We start from the raw sequence: 21,422 nt of genomic DNA, 5'->3' as shown, positions 1-21,422 counted from the left end.
GTAAGTGATTATTGAAATTATTATTCTGTTCAATGAAAGTATGGAAATTTCTATGTAAAGTTTGCTCTTGGCATATTATGATTATCTGTTAGCTAAAACCTCAAACACTATTAGGCCAGTGCATAATATTTGGTATGCTGTTAAATCAGAAAGAAATAACCGTAAGCTTTATATGTAGTTGTTTTCTATCTACCATCATGAAGCCAAGGATTGACTGCAAGATTTCCAAGTAAATAGTGCCTATTTAAATCTTGAGATATGTCATACCCACAATCCATTGAGACTGGGGATCTAGCCCAATGGAGATCCAGCCATTATCTCAGCTATTTTGGCAACCACGTGATAGCTAATGGAATTAACTTGGCATGTCAGTCTTTGAAGTTATTTATAAAACTGACGCAATGATTGGAGAAGTTTTTACTCCCCCAAACCAAGCTTCATTTCCAGTGAGTGGGTGTGCTCATGGACAACCTGACCCCCGAAATCGAGCCCCGATGAAATGGGTCAGTGGACTCCCAACGTCGCTGTCAACCGGAAATGATCCAGGATGGAGGGAGAGCAGGGGGCTCTGCTGTTTGGCTCTGCTGCTTCCCATCCATGTTGAATCCACTGGCGGGTCACAACTTTAAGAATCCTCATCTCCCATTTGCAAAAACAATACTTCCCACCCTGTCCTTGGACACTGTGAGGCTCAAATGAGAGAATATGGAAGTGTTTATAAGTGAACAGCCTGAGGCACTTTATTAGTCTCTTATCAGTCATTTGGTGCATGAGAACTCAAAATCATGCCTCTGGTCTTGCGGTGGTGTGTTTAAAGGGGGGGGTATAAATTTATGATTAAACAGCCTCAGAGTCACTCTCCCCTCACTCCCTTTGGATAGAATTTCTTTACTGATTGCCCAAGTGCTTCATGGGACTGCTGGGGCCCTGTAGGACCCTGAGGTCAAATCGCCAGCTCAATCACTTGCTACCTGAGGGCCTTTATCAAGTACTGAAACTTTTTAAAGCTTGTTTCCAGTTCTATGAAATGATGATAAACTAATATCTCACAGAACAGTGGGAGAATGAGAGGAGATAGTCATAGAATGGTATCATGCCGGGCACATAGCCAGGGTGAGGATCGCTGTTAGACTCATTGGCATCTGCAGCTAATGTGAGAGGCGAACATCCCACAGAGTTAGACCTGGTTTCAAGTCCTGGCTCCCTCTCTGACACTCTGTGATCCTGGATAATCCGCTCAACCTCTCTGGAGCGCAGTTACTAATCATAAAATGAGCATGGTAATATCTACTTCATGAGGTCTACACAGAGATCACGTAAAGTGGTATAGATGACCGTGCTGTGCTTATTACAAAGCATAATGGAAACGCATAGACTTTTTACTTTTTCCATACAAACACACAGGAAACAATTGCAAAGATTTTATTTAGCGGCTTTCTGTGCTTGGCACTTAGAAACAGTTCCGTGCATAAGGGCAAATTTTTTATACACCTTTACTTCATACATATTTTACATACCCTTTTTATTGCCCCCTTTTTTAATATTCATAATATTGGATTCCCCACTAGGCACATAAATACATTTATCTACAACACCTCAAAACCAAAAATCTTAATAATATCTGTATTACTTGGTATTATTTGCATTTCCACACCACTTAAAAAGTTTAGCTTGCACCAAACTTTACTTGTTTTCTTAACATTAAAGGATTTGAGGGGAAAGGGAAAGATGAAGGAAAAAAACCCAAACTTCAAAATGCAATAAACTATTTGATAAAAATGGAGACCTAAGGGCAGGTGGAAGGATGCAGAAAGGCCCATCTGTAATTCCCTGGAACGTGACTGGATTTCTCCTGCCCCGGGGGCTGCGGGGCAGGCAATCCAGGTCAGGTGTCTGGATCTGGCATGCAGACGGCCAGGCCTCGATTTGTCGCCTCTGCTCTTGGTATCATCTGTCGGGATTATAACACCCTTCCTTCTTCACACTCCTGTTCCCCCTCCCCCGCCAGGCTTCGCGCTCTGGAATCGGCACTTCCCAGGCAGCGCACCCCTCTTCTGGATCATGCTGGTCAGAGCTGTGGGATCCAAGTGCATTCCTTGCCCGGGTCCTCTCTCCAGTGCCCTGACTCTGCACAGTGTGCCAGAGAGGCTTACTCCTAGGTAACGCCATGATTCTATCACCTGTAGGGGGAGGGAGAGAAACCACCCCAAACCAATCTCCTCGGTGCGTTGTCACTCTCACCATTGCTCACACTTCCGCTCTCAGTCTTGCTCTCCGCCTCTCTCTTGCCCACTACTCCTTCTCCTCTTTTCTCATTCGGCTACTCTTACTCCCTTTTCACAGGTACCACTGGGAACGTCAGCGATCGAACACAGAGTTAGGAGAGCCAAAGTTCAAAAGCCATCTTTTTTCAGGAAGCCAAGTCCAGTTGTAGTGGTGGTGTCTGTCCACCCTTGTGGGTAGGAGGGGGTTCCAGGATACACGGTTCATTCCAGAAACAGGGTAAGCTGCAGGGGAGAAAGGTTGGCAGCTACTGCTGGCCCAGTCCATCTAGCGTTGTACATAGACCGATTCTTGGTGAAAGCACCCACCTGGGCCCCCCTCCACAGAGTTCGCCCAGTTCCAAGTCTGTGTGTGTGTGTGTGTGTGTGTATCGCTGTAGGTAAGTTTGTGTGCAAATATGTATGTGTGTGTGTGCATGCATGTATGTATGTGTGTACGTATAGGTAGGTCTGTATTTGTGTGGGGGTAACTTTTTATGGCTGCTACATGCTAGCATCTCCCTTAACATTATTATAAAATGATAATTCAGTTTCTTCAAAGGCCACTCTAGAGTAGACAATGCTTTATAAAACTAAGGTTTGGGAAGGCAGGAGAATGGCCACTGAGTCAGAGATGATTCCACATGGTAAGTATCCTTCAGTGGCTTAAAGGTCTTTTGTTCTTCTTCGGGATGTGCTTTCCTCCTCCAGAAAAAAAGAAAAAAGAAAAAAGAAAAAAAAATACACAGTTCCCGTTTTTCAAAGGCGCTGGGCTCCCAAAGAGGAGGATCTGCCCGTGGAGACTCTGGGGCCCCGGCTCCGTGCTGTTCGCCTGGCCATTAAACCATGTGCACGGACATCTGGGAGGAGGAGCCTGGGACCGCCCCGTACTGCCGGCCGTCACAGGTGTTAGTCGCCTGCTGGTTGTTGGGCGAAGGGCTAATCATGTGCATGCTGTGTTCCATCCCCGTGGGCAGGTACTGCCTCTCTCCAAAGGCCCCGTTGGAAGGAGAAGAACAGAGTAAAGTGCTTTGAGAGGCGCTCAGTTTTTCCGGGCTTGCGGCTAGCCTCGGAGAAGTGGGGAAATTGTATCCGTACAGATTGTAAGGGTTGTGGAGAGAGAAGGCGTTATAGGAGCTCTGCTGCATGTGGCTGCCCCCGAACATGTGTGGTGAGGAGGAGCTCGAGGCTGCATTGCCGGCCTGCATGACATACTGGAACTGGGAAGTGGGGAAGGACCCCAGCTGGCCACCGTAGGCTTCCATCTTGCTGTTGCTAGGCAACGAGGGAGGAGTCGGTATTCCTGAGATCAGGGATGGAGTCCTCTGAGGCATGAAGGTTTCGGAGGGCTGAGTGGCTGAAGCAGTGCCACTCTGGAGCCTGTTGTAGCCACTGTCACTCAGCCCCGGGTAGCTCTGCAAGGCAGCCATGTTGCTTCGGGCACATGGTGGATAATCAGAGAGGTTTAGATTGCACAGCTGGCTCTCTCGACAGCCCACGTTGAAAGTGTTGGGGGCCAGGTGAAATGTTGGAGGAGAACAGGATGGAGACAAAAGGTGAGAAGAAGCTGAAGGCGATGGTGTCCCAGTGCTGGAGGTGGTCGGGGAAGTGCCTGTGCTGCCCCCTGAAAAATAAAAGGTAAATACCATTGAGACAGAGGCCCGTCCAGGCCAGAGGCAAGCCATGCAGGAGGTACCCTCAAATGTCCCAGACGGGCTGATTTTTACAGAACCACAGCTTTCCCTTAACTCAGCAGACCTAAGTGATTCTATCTGTGCACACATACATAGGCACACGCGTGTGCACACACACACACTCTCCAAAAAAGACAGAGATGACACAAAAGAACACTAAACTTTTGTTTGTGTGTAAATGCCTTCAAAGTCTTTAAAAAAAAAAAAAACCCTTCAAATATTCACTTTGCCATTTCTCACTTGAGGCACGAAGAAGAAACAAATTCACTTTCCAGTAAGACCTCTGGTACTCAGCATTAAAATCCCCCCACAAAACTTCTTCCGTTCTCAGTGGAAAGGCATGAAATATATGTTTTCACCAGGGACTGTTGCAGACTTTGCCATATTTAGTCTTCCAGGTAAAAACACACCATACCAAATCTCAGGACCATACCCACAGAGGAAATGGGGCACTGGGTCAAGGTTGAGGACTGAGAGGGGCCCAGGTAGTAGGAAGGGAGGCACTGGCCTGAAGTTCTGTCATATGAGAGGTATTATGAGTACAACCGGAAGAGCTAGGTTAGCATAAAGCAGAGCTAACCTGTAACTAAATCATAATCCAGAGGGTCTGCCAATCTCCCTCTGTAAGACCCTGTCCAGTCTCAGAGACTGGAACAAGGTCTGTAAATGTAGTCTGTGGATTTGGGATATTTGTGAGGGCAGGGGTTCAGACAGTCACAAAGTCAGGAGACCTGCGCCCTCACAGCTCTGCCACACGAATCACCCCCCCCCCCCAGCTGACCCTGAGCACATCACTTATCTTCTCTGGGTTTGTTTCTTTATCCAGAAGATGAGATATTGAATTGGATAAGTTAGGAGAAGCTACAAGCTTTAAGTGACAGGATCCCACCTCAGACCAACTAAACAGCAATCAAATGATTCTAATGTGCAGCTGGGGGTGAAAAGCAATGATAAAACCCAAATTCCTTCTTTCAAAGTACCCAGAATAGCAATCCTTAAACTTTAAGGGCCATGAGAATCACCTGGAAGGCTTGTTAAAATAGATTGCTGACTGTCCCCACCCACCACCCCGAGTTTCTGATTCTATAGGTCTGGGGCAGGGCCTGAGAACGTGCATTTCTGAGATTGATGCTGCTTACTGGCATAGAGACCACACTTTGGGGTAGAGGAACTCCAGCTCCATCTCCTAAAGTCCCCGTATCTGTGTTTGAAAGAGTTGCTTCTCTGACGTGTGGATATTAGAACTGGATTGGCGGCTGATGCACCAACAGATGAAGGGCCAGTTCAACCCAACCTACTTCAAATGTGTTCTCAGAAGCCAAAGGAAAAAAAAAAAAAAAAAAAAAAGAATGGCCTTTCCAAGCTTCTCCTTTCCCAGGGCTAGGAAGCAGCAGGGTAGCAACCGCTTTTTGCCTTGCCCACTGGCAAAGACAGTGGGGACTGCTGGGGCCGCTGGAGCTGTCATCTGAATTCCAGAACAGGAGGCTGCTTTGTCCTCCACAGAGACCCTCCGATGATGGACTCCCTCCTTCGGGGCAAGCTTGGGAATTTCCCAGAGTTCTTTAAAAGCACAGCTCCCCCCCCCCAACCCCCCCACGAGCCTGGTTATCTTCAGGTCATCCACAACTCATGTGAGGAACCTGATCTGCTATAAAAGGGTAAAGGACATTTTAAGTGGAAAGGAACAGGAATAAGGTTTTTATCCGTGAGAGAAATGGGAAGAAAACCAGCAGGATTCCAGAGATATTGAGATACAGAGGAACCATCCGCAGTGTGCCAGGGAGGAGGATCCAGATGTGCACACCGAGACGCAGATACCTCAAAGAGAAACCCAAAGTTAATTTTTAGCCTCAGCCTACGTGCACAGATATGGTAGTAGTATTGAAGTACAAACTTAGCTCCTGCCAACAGCTTTGTTAGAGTTAAATTTTTACAAAACCCAACTAGTATCACTTCTTCCTTGGTGACAAAAATTTCCCCCATGAAACTTCCAAGGTAGAACTACAAACAGGAGCTGATTTTGGTTAGAGTCATTTCAGGAAATTCTCCTTCTTTTGTTTCTTCTTCATGCCTTAAATTCCTTTAAGAGGATTCGCGAAAAGATTTTTATTCCACAAACTGAGAGAAGGCCAACATTGTCAACATCCCTGGGAGAAGGAAGCCAGCAGCTGACAGTCATAGGAACAGCACCCAGACACATTCTAGGTCTGCCGGCCTCCACCCGGCTGATGACCACAGGCAACGTGTCCTGCCTCTTCGTTCTCCTCATCTCTGAAAGACGGTCTCAAACTGATAAGGCTTCACTTTCTATCCTTGCAGAATTCTATTTGCGTCTGAGGATGAAACTTACACAAAAGTGTGCATGGCCAACAAGGACTTTTCAAGGAATCCTTTTAATATAAAGGAGTTTGGGAAGGGGACAGCTGAGAAGGAGGAGGAAGAACATCTCCCACTTCTTGTTTTTGGACCACTGCGTGGCCTCGGCGACAGGGCCGGCCAGGGAAGGTCAGAGATTCGTTTTCTGCAAGCGGCATTCTGCACACATCTTCCTCCTCTTCCACCCTAAACACTATGAGCTTCGGTGAAAGCAGCGCTGTGGCGCAAGTGGAGAAACTTGACTCCAGCTGTAAAGAGGTTTGTGTTTTATGGGATATGTATCTGGTCTCCTCTCTTTGAAGGTCCGTTCTTGCTCTCCCAGATCTGGTGTTTATGGGGTCCCCGAAGAGACCCCCTGTTCGGCACACTGTACCGTCCTGTTGTGGGTTCGCTCTGTCAGGCACTGGCCCTCGCCCTGCAGCAGGAAGCGCAAGATGCAACAGATGACTTTTTACAACTCTAAATGGTTTTCTCAGATGGCCCGAGATGGAACGAATGGTACTGATTTAAGGCCTCAATTGGTTTCACTACAAAAAAATAAGAAGGGAGCTATTAACAAGTCACAGGGATTTCTGCTGAGCAGATGAGAGGTACATGTTAAAAAGTTTGTAGTCAGCTTGCTTTGGCTTTTAGATGACACTCCCTGGAAATGAGACTTGGTGGCCTGCTGAGTTTCAGGGGGCGGGAGCCCCCACATGAACCAGTGTTTGAAGCCGGGGAGCAAGCCTGTCCAGGAGAAGGTCACATTGCTTCCATTCACTTTGAAGAAGTGCTCTTGTGCACTTAAAGCACTCAATACAAACGACAGCTAGTTTTCAAAGTCCACGTAGAAAGAGAAGACTGCGGCACTCATTTTGCAGAGAAGCAAACGAGATACCGAGAAGTCTTTACTCTCGCATGATCTAACAGCTTGTCGGCTGTCAAACAAGATCGGAAGTGCCAGCCAAGCGCTAAATAAGCATAAGGAGGCAGGCTGCCCTCCCTGTGCATCTCAACACTTGGCTGCCTGAGGCCTCTCATCACAGAAGAGCTAGGGCAGAGTGGAAGGCCAGGCGACACTGATACAAAGGGGGCAGAGCTGCCTCTCAGAGAAAAGCACACCTCCCTTTCTTGTATAACATTCTCGCCTCACCCCTCTGCCACAGCCAGGTCCTGAATGCTCTCAGGGTCTTTCTTGACTGAAGCTTGATTTAATAGATGAGTGTGGGCTGTAGCGTTTGGATTGCCCAGCTGTCTTACTGATTACAGGACCTTGCAAGTTAGCCTCTCTCTATACAAATGGAATTTCGGGTATCTACCTTTGTAGGGATGTTCTGAGAAACAGAAGAAATAACATATAATACAAAGTGCACAAAGGCATTAAATATTTATTTCCTTTTCTCTTCCCTTCCGTCGGTGAAGAAGGAGTGAAAGAAGGAGAAAGGAATCACAGGGCATTTGGGTTCTGATAGGGAGACTCTCAGGTGTTGGCTTCTGTCCATGGAGCTGAGCATGTCTGGCCTCCCCGCACTCTGGTGAGCATATGTCACAGCTAGATGCCCGGATGTAACAGGCTGGAGGAGCCTCCATGGTTGCAAATGACAGAGCACTGGGCCCGTGACCACTATGGGCCCACTAAGCCTCCCAAAGGCTAAACCAGCTCTGTTTCCTCTCTGAACTATCTTTCCCTCTCGCCTCACCCCTGCCTAGAATGGAAATTCCATGCTCTGTGTCTCTATTCTCAGATCAAGCAAGCAGAATTGAACACAAATAGGTAGGTTGGTGTCTTTCCCACTGTCCCCAGAGGCCTTAATCCATGTCTGAGAGGTGATTAAAATGTAATGCCCTAAGTAGCTGAAAACTCTCTGGTATTCCAGGACCCATCCCCCACCCGCCCCACCTCCCTGCATCTTGTTTTACCCATGGACCCAAGTGAGGAGATACTCATTGAAATTCATATTCAACATTAACTTGTTCCAATATTCAAGGCTCACAGCCAAAATAACCAAAAAGAATACATGTTTAGCAGTGATTCCATACGAGGACAATAACCTAGAATATACTTGTGTACCATGAAGACAAGTACAATGTGACCATGAAAATCCTGAATACCAAACCTGCTGACTTTTGCATCTTTAAATTGATCACTTCCAGATTGTAATATGGAGGCGTTCACATACAGTTTCCTTTTGGGTTTATTTTGTTGTGCTTCCCCCCCCCCCCCAAAAATTGAAAAACAGTAAAAACAAGACCCCATCTGGGCTAGTAAAGAATAAATTTCCATGTAATTACTTGGTTGCGTAAGCCAGACTCTTCTCTCATATAACTTGGTGGCATGTGTTCCTTGGAGAATGTGGGATCACTGTGTCCCTGAGTAGCCGCCTTTGAGGCATTCAAACAGGGAAAAGGTAAGATGTCAGCACCCTGTGGACTGATCCCAGGGAATAAACCCAAAAGCCATAAAGTTAAGGATCACAACTCCATTCCTCCCTACTATGGAATTACCCTTAGTTGAAATGAGGGCCCTTCTTAGAATGCAAATGTGAAACATTATAGTGCTAATGAGAATTGTGTGGTTTCAATCTTAGAAAGACTCTTAATGCATCTTTCTCCATAAAGCTTAAAGATATACATAGATCCAGACCTCTTCCTTTTTTTAAAATGTTAATTTTTGAGAGAGAGAGAGAGAGTGAGACAGAGGATCAGAAGCAGGGTCTGTGCCGACAGCAGAGAGCCCCATGTAAGGCTCTAACCCACAAACCGTGAGATCATGACCTGAGCCAAAGTCAGATGCTTACCTGGTGCCCCTAATCTAGCTTGTAATATATTCACCCAATTCTCATTTTTCACATTGGTCTTTTGGGTTCTGAGTCTCTCTGTTTCCTGGATGGCCCTGTTTCACACCTACCACCTTGCCTAGCTGGGGTGGCCCTGTTTTTTCACATTCCATGAACTGGTCTGTTTTCTCTGCTCCTTGTTTTACTGCCTTCCCTGCGGCCATGTACACACCGATTGTGATTGCCATTGAGGGCTGATCTGCCTGTCTCCTGGCCACAGTACCCAGCTTCCCACTGAGAAACCCCCCCGTCCCCCACTCTCAGCTCTCCACCCCTACCTCCAGGGAAGGCATGTGACTAAGAGCTGGATGGTCCACACATCATATTCCCCACCCCTGACCACAGTAATTGGTTCGGGGGTGACGCAATTTGAGTCAATGAGACTCAGAGATTTTGCTAGAAACCTTAAGAGGGGCACATGACCCTTTCCCTCAAATTGAGACTTAAGATGTAGGTCTACTGCTGCTCACAGCTATGTTACCACCATGGGGGTCTGAGGATGAAGTCAGGTGGGAGCCTGGAGCAGGTGGTGGCAAGGGAGATTAAAGGTGTGGACGGATTCCAGAACTTGGAGATGGGGGCTACCTACGGTGGGGAAGGAGGCAGGGAAACACCCAGGATGATGCATATATATAGTGGTGTTCTTCCCCCAGGAGAGGGCGCCAAGTCTGTAAGGTAAATCGTGTGCTAGATTTCTGGACACATTGAGCATCAGGGACTTTGGGACAAAACAAAATGTATGTCGCCACTGTTTTAGTGGACTGAGTTCAGACACCCTGTCAATCCCTGTCACGAGCTCCTCACAGCCATCCTTCCTCACCTCAGTGATACATGAGATCTGTGTAAGTAGCTATCTCAGAATCATTACAGAGTAATCCACAGTAATTCAAAGACAAGCTGTCCCTTGAACTGTCCCCTTTCCCTGTGTTTTACTGGTTTGAATTTCTCAGTTTCTGATCCCTTTCCAGGACCAACCTCTAATTGTTATAAATCAAGCTGATGAAAATCCCAGCACCAACAGAGATGCTCATATCCTTTTAACTGCCTGACAAACATTAAAAGACCCAATCTTTTCTGGTGATGTCTGCTACCATTTGAGGAAGAGGGAGCGTTCCATAAATGGCAGGTCTCCTTATTTCCACAGATGGAGATGGACTGTCAGCTCTGGTGTCACTGGTCCAAGATGGTTCCTTCCTGGTACAAGAGTTGTCAGCCCCTTGGACACGGATGGTGCTCACACAAGCTCTTTCGGTTTGGGCCATACAAACAGCTCCACTGTATATATCATCAGAACAACAGGACTGCACTTGGCCATAACTGACCTGGGCTCTTCTTTTTTCTTCTCTACCTGTGTTGCCTCAGTCAACGTCCCCAAGCATCACCTACTTGGTTAGTTATTTTGTCCCTGCCACTAGCAGTGTTCAGGCAGAAGCCCCTCCTGAAATAGAATCCTATCTCCAGACTCTCCAAACATGTGAACTCCCTTGCTGATTCTAAATGAAGACATCTGAAGGTAAGACCATACACTTGACTTCATAAAAATAGAATATCGACCTATTTAGAATTAATGCTCAAGGTGTTGACCAGAAAACATCAATTGGAAGTGTAAACTAAAAAACAATGTTGTGGACAATCAAAGCTCTAGTAAGAATGAAGAAATCAAATGTGGTCTAATGGAAAGGGAACTGCCCTGTCAAGATGGAGACGCACTTCGGAATCCTAAGCTCACTTCTGCCACCATTTACCTGCAGATATGTGAGCAGACTTTGCTCTGTGCCTCGGTTTCTCTTTGTGTAAAAGGCAGAGGATAATGAATCCCATGAATGCTTCTCCATAGGAGAAAACAACTACATAGAATACCCATTCAATATATTTTTTTAAACAGAAGGATTTGGGTTTTTGCAAAACTGAGGCTAATTCAACTAAGGGCTTTCCTTGCAATGTTACCAACAAATGGGTCTTCACGAAAGAGAAATAAAAATGACAGCAAGGACGGGATGAAAAAAGCATCTGTAACCTCATTCAGATAGAAGAGTCTAGCTTCCAGCAACAGCAGCAGAAGCAGCAGTAGAAAACAGTCTTAGGGCCATGTATTTGACATGCCAGATATTCATGTGTCTGAAGCAGTGAGGTTATATGGACACTGGGTAAGTCAGTCATTATGTGGAGCTTAGGTTTCGTGTCAACACTGCCAATACTCTCTTCACCAAAAGGGAATTACTACAAGATCAGTCTGCCACCAAAGTTTCCTCTAGAAGGTCATCACTTTCTACTCCTTCTAAGACACGAGACAGTTCAACACAGGTGGCTATGTCTCTTTTCTTCGTTTCATACGTGATACTGTCCAGAGCTACCGGAATTCTTAGTTCTTAAGGGAGGAGGGAGTGAATGTTGTTTCTTTTATGTCCTTTGTTAATGTGAAGAAACCAAGCCACATATTTTTTAATAATGAGAATCTGGATCAAGTTCAATGTATAGTTCAAAAATGGATTCCAATTAAACAATTGAACAGAATTTTGGCTTTTCCTCCAGCCCCATCCCACTACCATATGTATCTAGTAATTCCAAGTTCATCCCCCACCAATAAAAAATGGACTCCCTAATTAAGTGTGACATTTTGCTTCAAAAGTCCAGTTTCTCTTAAACCATTGTTTCCCAAGTGTCAACAATAAATTTATCATATGGATAAATTTTTGATAGAAACACCGTGAAACCGGCCATGTTACACACCTAAGCAACTCATGCCAGTTCCCTGTGCCTGTGCCTGCCTAACGGCCCCACGTGCTGCTGAAATACAGGTTGCCAACCCCAGTCATCACTCCACATCCACATCTACACACATACTAGGTAGTTGTGCTCCAAGCACATGTATCAGACAGTGGCCCTGCCTACCTGAGCCACAGTGCCACCAAGTGACTTCACTTGGCATTGTTCATTAGGTACTTCCGGGGTGCCAGGCCCTATGACAGTTCTTGAGAACACAGCAGTGAACACTATGTCCCCACCCATGCCTGCTTCTCAAGAACTGGCAATACCCCTGCCAACATTCTCACACCAGCCTCCATGATACAAACTCTTGCTTAGCTAGAGCTTGCAAAATCAACATAAAGCAAGGGCAAAGAAGCAAGGAGCCACCTCAGAAATAAACAGGATCAAGTAAGTATCTTTGCATGAGAATGACACATGTCCCTTTATGAAGTGTGTTTACATAAGTGATCTTGTAAAAAATTACCCCTCTTTGGTGGGTGAAGAAAACAGATTCACTAGAAGTACCTTGCCCAAGGTTACAGAGAGGTAGTGGCCATCTAAGATGGAGACCCAGATTTCCCAACTGTCAGAATACCTCTGCCTCGTAAGGGCCACGAGAGCCTAGAAGCAATAGCAACACCCTGAAGATGCATTGACCCTTCTTTTCTCACAGGATTATGAGGAGAAGGCTGCTTCATGCAGAGGGCTTCCATTTCTCCTCCATTTATTAAAAAAAAAAAGAGAGAGAGAGAGAGAGACAGAAATTCTGGATCACTTGCCTCACCAGATCCCTGTGAAGGTGAATGGTCTAATCATGTTTTAAATAACTAATCATCAGAAAGGCAGTATCTCTCGTCCCTGATGCATCTGCCTCTCAGGTATCCATGTACAGGGACAGAGAGGGACAGAGATGGTGGCGATGACGACCACCGCCACCACCACCACGAGAGCTAGCATGTCGTGAGTGCTTCCCCTGTTTCCATTGTCCCATTTAATCCTCACAAAAATTCTCCATTTTGCACATGAGAAAACTAAGTATCAGAAAGGATTAGGGACTTGGTCAAGGTCCCAAAGCTAGGAAGAGCCTAACCCAAGCGGTCTGACTCCAGACCCTATGTTTTCAATCGCTTTATCTTACAATCTGAGAGAGCGCAATAATTTAGGTTACAAAACCTAATTTAGCGTGCAAACCACCAGAAGCTCCCCTGGGAGGGGAATGTAATATAATGTATCATCAAGTCCTAGAAGGGTCTCCCATATGGCAGAGCCACAATTTCAAAACTCGGGGCTCTATTAACAGCAGCCATGTGACAGAACAGAATAAGCTTTGTCTGTAATTTTGGCCCATGCCACTCTGGGACGGGAGGAGGTTGGAGAGGGAGGCTTATAAAGCATCTGACACTCTGGAAGCTTCCCCAGGTGAACGGGGGCTGTGCTGGGAAGAGCCACCAATGGGACTGAAGAAAGGAGTCGAGGTCAGCCCACGAGTCACCTGTGCACAGGCCACAGGCTTCCCAACCTGAGCTGCCAGAGAGGGCAGATACTGGAAGAAAGGACAAATCAGTGTAAGGAAAAAGTCCACCCAGCCCATCAACCTGAGGCAGGTGTTGTTCCACGTAAACAAGAACAGGAGGGAACACAAGTTGCGAGACTCCGACAGGCTTGTGGCAGCCCCCCCCTCGCTGTCAGACCTGAGCAATTCACTGCCGTTGTGCAGGCCGAGTTTGTTCTCATCTACAAAACTAGATTAAGAAAACTGATAAGGCTGCCATGAGGAATAAATGATATTATGAAGATCTCTTCGAGTACCAAGGGCTATGTGAACGTTCAGGGGTAGAAGTAATAATTTCACCACCATCATAATCGTGAACCTAACCCTGCTTTTAGGAAGAGTGAAAGCGTGCTGCCTCTGGAACTGGCTTGTTTGTGCAAGTGGTTATGCTTTGGTTATTTAGGGCGCTACCAAGTACTCTTCGTTCTAGAAGAACGGGTGTAACTCATGGCTTGGCTTGGGGCCAGATGTGCTATATTCAGTTCTGCTCCCACTCTCCTCGGCACTATCACCAGGCAGAGGCCGTGCCCCACGACTTTACCTTGCTGCTTTTGCATGGTGGTGAAATCCTCAAAGGTGAGTGTGCGCACAGGGGGTCTCCAGAACGCGTAAGTCTCCATGATGGCTTCCAGTCCGGTCCTGCCAAGGAGAAAAGTCAGCAAAGGGAGTTGTAAATAACGCCAAGAAATGCACTGACGTTTTAAAGATCTGTGGTGATTTGTCTGAGAAGTGGTATAGACATAGGCACTGAGAGATATCACCACTGGGGGCAATTCGTCTGGAAGAGCGCAAGGTATAGATGACACTGAAATGCAAAAGGAAGAAGAAATTAGCCCAATTCAGATTATTTGCGAGTAAGTCGTAACTATGATGGACTTTTCCTCTGAGCTTTCTTCAAAGGATGTCTGGTCTGCATGGAAAAAAAAAACCCACCTTAATTGTTAAAGGTCACTAATATCACGAATGGAGTTGAACAGAGAGTAGTGCTGCCGGTTTCTCTAGCACAGGACGATGTCATAATTACCACAGTGACACAGACACAGACTGCCCCAGCTCTATCAGTGAATATGTGGAGTCAATGAAATTGTCAAATCGCTGTGGCTTTACAGCCTTCTTAAATCAACAGAGGCAAGCAGGGCAGATACACTTTGAGTTTCCGTTGCCTTAAAAAACACCCACCTGAAGGCAAAGAAAGGGTTTGGTCCCAGAAACTATACCTCAAGCAAAAAGGCCAAGACCTTTCTGTAAATATTTACCTGTATTTTATCATCTAATAATCAAGCTGGTCGTTGAGGGTCACTTACTTGAGACAGTCAGACCACAGGAAACATCCAGGATTTTACGAATACATTAAGGCTTCTCTGTTTCATTGATACTGGAGGTTCCATTAATTGAAATATGCACACAGTGCCTACTTTACCCGTCAATAAATTCTCTCTCTGTCATATATATGAGGTGCTGATGGGCACAATTTCAACATAACTGTCCAAGTTATCTCAGACATATTCTTGCTGATATTCCAAGTCCTCGGAACAGAGTCCAGGCTGGGGCTTCTTTTAAAGCTTTGAACATAGCTTCTGATTATTGACTTTTCTTTAAAATTAACTGCTTCACTTCTAAGTGGAGGGAAGGGAAGTTCAGGGACTACGGGGAAGGCAGGGCAAGGAGGGTAGAGAAAACGAGGTGACATAGTCCTTTCATTGCAAAGTTACTGGAAGGTAACATGGCGTCCCTTCCCAGAAAAGACAAGCTTTCCCTCCTGAGATGAAAACACGCTGCCTGTCCTGCTCCCTAGGCAATACATTTCCAGAGTTGTCTTCAGTCCTGCAGACCAAGAACAAAGTGAGAAGTTTTATTTTAAGTGAGAACAAATATCCTTTCCTTATAAATGACTATAAGATCCCCTGAGGTTCTTCTCAGATGAGCTGCTGATACACTGATTGGCTCTTTATGTTGGAAAATCTCCTCTCTGAACAGCCCTTACTTGCACAGTTAACTTTCTAAAGTCTTCCCTGGAATCCTGGAGGCTTTAAATACACCAATGTTGGCAAATCGAACTCTGTATTTTTAGAAGAGGTTGAGAAGAGAGGGTGTTGCATGGTGTTTATTAGCTGTTAATCTGTTAAAAGTAGGAATAGAAGACGTGTCCACATACTCACCTACATCAATGCTGAATACAGTACATGAAACTATTTGTGGAGAGAAAGAGTCCAGGCAATTAGGGAGTTCACAATAATAAGGGGATAGGCAGATAAAGGCATGCCGAGCTTTGATGGTTGTAAGAAAGAGATAGGCCCGGCCTAGATCTCACTGCCTTGCTCTGGAATGCTGGCCACCCACCAGAACATCTTAGGATTCCCTTTAATGGCACGGCAGGCTCCCTGCAAATGGCAAGGCCTTTGTTGCTCCACCTCCGATTCCATTCTTCTCAGGAACATGTACTAACGAGGGGCAAAATATTAGCTCAAGGACAAAGAACAGTCCCTTCTCATTTCCTAATAAAGTGACAGAAGACTGAAGTGACAATAATACACTGTTATACTTGCCAATATTGTGTTTATTAAAGAAATATAAGAAGCTTTGATTTCATTTTCACAACAGGCAAAAAGATTGTGGCAAAGGTATTTATGATTTTATTTAAGCAGTCAACTCTCTATAGGATAGTGGCCATTTGCCCATCCGTCCAAGTCTAAAATCCAACTGAAAGACTGAGTCGTGGAATCAATAGGTTTAAAAATTGGGAAAGTTGGGGTGCGTGGGTGACTCAGTCGGTTAAGCGTCTGACTTCAGCTCAGGTCATGATCTCGCAGTTTGTGAGTTTGAGCCCCACGTCGGGCTCTGTGCTGACAGCTCAGAGCCTGGAGCCTTCTTTGGATTCTATGTCTCACTCTCTCTCTGCCCCTTCCCTGCTTGTGCTCTGTCTCTCTTTCTCTCTCAGAAATAAATAAACATTAAAAAAATTTTTTTAATAAAAAAACAAAAGGGAAATTCCTGGGTATCACCTACTTCTACTTCCTGTGATGCCAGCCTGGATGGTTATTCAGCCTTTGTTGGAGCATTTCCCAAGGAAAATACTCAGTTTTCTAACAGACGTTAGAAAGTTCTTTCTGACCTTGGGCTGAAATCTCTGATGTAACTTTTACCCTCTGGTTCCTTTACCGATGAGTAAACTGTGACAGTGCCAGACGGTTTCCACATCCCCTTCAGGAAGACTTTCCTTAGCCGTTAAGAATGTAATGTATGAGATTCCACATATGGACACAGCCATGGTCTATCCAGTCCAGGGGTCGGTCACAAGATTCATTTTGGTGGTGGGGTGGTGGGGGAGGGGTCATGACTACCAAAAAATAATGACTAAGACCACACATTCCTCACCACACTTGGCCGTGGCTCCATCCTTCATAGAATTATCCTGGATACTCCCTGAATCTATTTATATATGCAAAGCATGTCTCTTTTTAGAAAAATTAATCCTATTTGTTTACTATATGCCACATCTTATTTGTCCTCAAACTCCATGAAGCTTCACTGGATAGATCTAATTGTTAGAAAGTACTAGTTCTATGTATCAGACTTGGGTGATGGGCCACGGCAAGATAAGTTCCAGGTAATCCAGGGAATAAATTCCCTCTCCATCACTAGCATGTCTGCTTTGGATCCCATGTTTCTCTGTGTCCCAGTGCTTAAGGTGATGCCTATTGCCTGGTAAGACTCAATTTACATGCACTGAATTCATTAAAAAGGAGTGAATTTTCACCCTGTGTTTTATTACTGAGCCATTGTTTCATGAACTGTAGCCAGCGTAAAACTTAAAAAAAACAACTTGATGGAAAATCAGGACTCTGAAGACAAAAGGACTCCTTTGGTATTGGAGAAGTGGGACTTGTTTCCATAGCTGTTTGTGCCTTTCTTGACTCAGGTCTCAGAGGAGTTTCACTTTTCCTTTGGTTTCTTCTGTTCCAGTCACAGAATTTCTGACCTCCAAGTCTGAGTCCCCTATCAGAGGCCCGTCATTTCTACCCTCATCTTCTCTTACAAGAGTTTTGCCAACTACCCATTAACATCTTTGGCCACTTGGACATCTATTCAAAGTTTATCGTGAGCAGCACATTGTTTACTTATTCATCACCATTAAACGCTGGGTTTGTAAAATTTTATCTTAAGGTTCTTAAAAGTGAATTCATTGTCTAACAGATTAAAAAAAAAAAAAAGGCAGTCTTAGGTAACCTCACGTCATTAACATGTTCCACATGGTGGGCCTCTCTGGGTCCGTTGCACACCAGAGACCTGATGTCACGTCTGAGGTTTCCAATCAGAGATGATCATATTGGCAAGTGCCTCCTTCTTGCTTACTTTTCCTTGTTTGCTCCAGTGACAAGAGAGGCCATATCTAACTCTTTTTGTTCAGTGCTTTGGCTGGAATCATCTCTCTGATTTCCAGGCCTCTTCTCTTTAGACTTTTCAGTCTGCTCACTGGCCAAACCAACAGAATGTGCTCAAGAGGAGGGAGAAAAGGAAGGAAAGGAAGCAAGCCAAAGATCTCTTTTACAAATTGATGATGCCTCAAGATCAACTGATTTGAAAAAAAAAAAAAAAAGCCAGACTGCAAAGAATTATTTTTCCAAATTCTCATTAAAAATAAAATGTGGGATTGCCCTGCTTTGGAGTTCAGCAAATATTTGATAATTATAACAACAATTATAACTACATTCATGAATCTATTAGGTAGCACGTTGATGCATACTTTCTGTTTTTTTGTGTTGAGAGACAGGGTTGCTTTTTATGATTCTTCTATTTATTTTCTCTGTAGTTCTGACTTTTAACTCTTCCCCAAGTCATTTGCTGGTGATTCTGGCAACAAAGGGAACCTATGCTAGGGATTGATAAGGCCATCGGCCATCTGTCAATAACAGACAGTCAAGAAATACAGAGATGGGGTTTTGAAGTCACAAAGAAGTTTTCCAACCAGTAAATGTGCCATGTTCAGGAGATTTAAAAACAAAAAAGAGCAGAGGGTCTTTACTGTAATTTGGGAGTGTCCTGTTTAACAAAAAGAGAAAAACGTGTAGAGGTGCCTGGGTGGCTCAGTTGGTTAAGCGTCCGACTCTTGATTTTGGCTCAGGTCATGAGCTCACGATTCACGGTTCCAGCCCAACACTGGCAGTGTGGAGCCTGTTTGGGATTCTCTCTCTCCCTCTCTCTGTCTGCCCCTTCCCTGCTTACACATACCATCTCAAAATAAATAAAGAAACTTAGAAGAAAGAGAGAACAACATGTAAATGGCTAATTCTGACCTGTGTGATCAGTGCTACACTGACGATACATAGAAGATGCCATGGAGCCCTGAACCAGAAGTACTTCCTACACCTGGAAAACTCCAGGATCACTCCATGATAGGCCAGTGACTTCAGCTTCATATTAAAGGTTACTCAGCAGTTTCCCACACAGACAAGAGGCAGAAAGACCTTTCCTAGGAGAGCTAACAGTGTGCGCAAAGCCTTGGAGGTATGGAAGGGAAGGCACGTTCTGGGAACTGAAAATAGTTCAGGGTGACTGGAGCTCCAGGTGCAAGATGAGATGATGGGGCAGATACTGTGAATATTTATGCCATGTTAGGTGCTTGGATTTTATCCCATGGGCGGTACTGCACCTCTGATCTTTCTTCTCTCTTCCTGTTCCAGCATTTGAAAAGACACAGAACCAGAATACACTGTTCTTTCAGATCTAATTACCATATCTCAACTTTCTAATCCTTTTTCTTAGACTGTCCTTCATCCACTGAGGTGAGGGCAAACCTTCCACACCTCCTTCTTTCCTGGATCTGGAATTGGCTCCTACGTATTTGTTGTCCAGGAATATTTTAAAAGGCCCCCCAACAGAGGTCTGCAAATTGGAAACAACACCAACAACAAGCCATCATTCAAAACTTGGCTTTAGATGGTACAACAAGTATATCTACACGCTGATTGGCTGTCACTGATGTGCCTTACAGTGGTTTGGAAGAACAGGTGTCCAATGGGCACATGCTTGGAGTTGAGTCAAAACTGTCCCTTCCCAAGGGATTCCCAGCTCGGGAACCCTGCCCCCCACCCCACATGGAGTCTGAATGGGTAGCAATGGGACTCTGGAAGGAGTTTTCACTGCCTCAGGAAGTACAGTAACAATCCCTGATGACACAAAGCAGGCTAACTAAAAGAGTAAGTTTCTTTGCATTTGACTGGAATGGTCAAACTTTAATTTGGTAATCACACAAGATGCAGATTAGCACAGTGGTTAAGAAGGACCAAGAGCAGGGCCCCTGGGGGACTCAGTTGGTTGAGCTGCCGACTTCGGCTCAGGTCATGATCTCGCGGTCTGTGGGTTCGAGCCCCGCATTGGGCTCTGTGCTGACAGCTCAGAGCCTGGAGCCTGCTTCAGATTCTGTGTCTCCCTCTCTCTCTGTTCCTCCCCGGCTTGCACTCTGTCTCTCTCTGTCTCTCAAAAATGAATAAATGTTAAAAACAATTTTTTTTTTTAAAGAAGACCAAGAGCTTTGGAGCCAGACTGCCTGGGCCCAAACTGCAACCCGGCTGCTTATCAGCGCAATCTTGTCCAGGCCATACAACCTTCTCATGCCTCAGCCTCGCTGTCAATAAAACGGAAATAATGATAGTACTCCCTCCTCATTGTTACTTAATAAATGCAGATTGATTAAAGACAAAATACATCCGAACAAGAGAAAAAAACATAATGAAAGGTTGAGGACCATCGGTCTAACTCAAGCAAACAAAATCCCACCGTCAACTCAGGTTGTGACCTGTAACGGGAGAAAACACTCTTATTTCCCTGGAATTCAAAACTGTGTCAGCCCTCTGGTTCTGGATTGAATGTGGAGGGACCTGCATGTTACCTAATTCCATCTCTCATTCTCTCCTCAAGGAACTGAAAACGTGTCCCTCAAGCCTCTGTAGGCCTCATTATCTTGCAGATATTTCAGACTCCAATATGTTAGCCATTAAAAAGACGTCACTCTGTTAGATGACACCATCCCTGGGCGAGAGCCATAGATAATAAAACAACTGCCAACTTTCCCTGGCAAACCAACGGAGCCAAGAGGACAATGGTGGAAAAGGTTCATGACAGAGGAGAGAGAACAAATAACAAGGCAGAGAAAAATGTTAAATACTGGCTGGAAGACCAAAAGCCAGGGGACGTGATAAACAGCCATGGCCTGGAAGAAGAGGGGGAGTCTGGCAGGACGCTGCCACCAGAGTCTAGTACAGGGCCAGCTACCTTGACTTGTAGATGCAGCAGTTCCCAAGAGGGAGTCTAGTGCCGATTACTTACTTTAGATCTGCTAAATGGCACCTGTGCCAGGGATAACAAAAGAGTCTGAAAAATCTACAGGGGCTAGTAAGAGTGCCAGGAATGAGCAGGATGAGACTGGCTGGAAAAACACAGTCAATGGCTTTAGGGAGAACAAATAAAAATATAGAAATTGAAAGTGAGGGAGACACTTGGAAGTCATGCTGGTTGAAAGAAGGCAAGTGGTCAGTGCGTTGGCTCTAAGTTTGCTATGTGAGCCTTCACGAGCGACAGGGACCCGGAGAGGGACAAGAGCAAAGCTGTCTGCTGACTGGCAAGCTGTGCCTAATAGAGGACAGTGACATCACCCTCTGGATGCTGCCATTGGCTGGATTTGCAAATTCTGAAAGCTAGTACCTCACTCTACTCAGCTTTACCATCCGTCAAATGGGAAACACTCTAACAATACCAATCAGCTTGGAGATAAAAAGGGAAAACCTGGACCACCGATACTACGTGAGATGACTATTACTAATGTTATCGTATACTTATGATTCAAATTCCTGGAAATGAATATACAAGGTTGAACGGTATGAAACTGCTGATATTTTACCTCTTTGACCCACAAATATAGTAATTTCATATGTTCAGCTTAAGAGGTAGGCCAGGGTGTGGACAAGACTGGAAACAC

At 45.3% G+C, this 21,422-nt stretch overlaps 1 protein-coding gene across 3 annotated transcripts in view; it reads right to left on the bottom strand.

Moving 5' to 3' along the window:
* Positions 1-1,406: 1,406 nt before the first annotated feature.
* The window catches only part of TBX15 (T-box transcription factor 15), a 102,532-nt gene continuing 82,516 nt past the window's right edge, over positions 1,407-21,422 (bottom strand). For all 3 annotated transcript variants that reach the window (XM_053890687.1, XM_053890681.1, XM_019458007.2), the window contains exons 7-8: positions 13,989-14,086; positions 1,407-3,885 (exon numbers count right to left, since the gene is read on the bottom strand). In XM_053890687.1, coding sequence (XP_053746662.1) covers positions 3,101-3,885; positions 13,989-14,086 — 883 coding nt within the window. In that variant the 3' untranslated portion in view covers positions 1,407-3,100. The remainder of the gene's footprint in view (positions 3,886-13,988; positions 14,087-21,422) is intronic.

Source organism: Panthera pardus, unplaced genomic scaffold (genome assembly GCF_024362965.1).
Source record: "Panthera pardus isolate Hobbes unplaced genomic scaffold, ASM2436296v1 HiC_scaffold_11, whole genome shotgun sequence".
NCBI lineage: Eukaryota > Metazoa > Chordata > Mammalia > Carnivora > Felidae > Panthera > Panthera pardus.
This window is presented reverse-complemented; position numbering and strand designations above follow the sequence as displayed.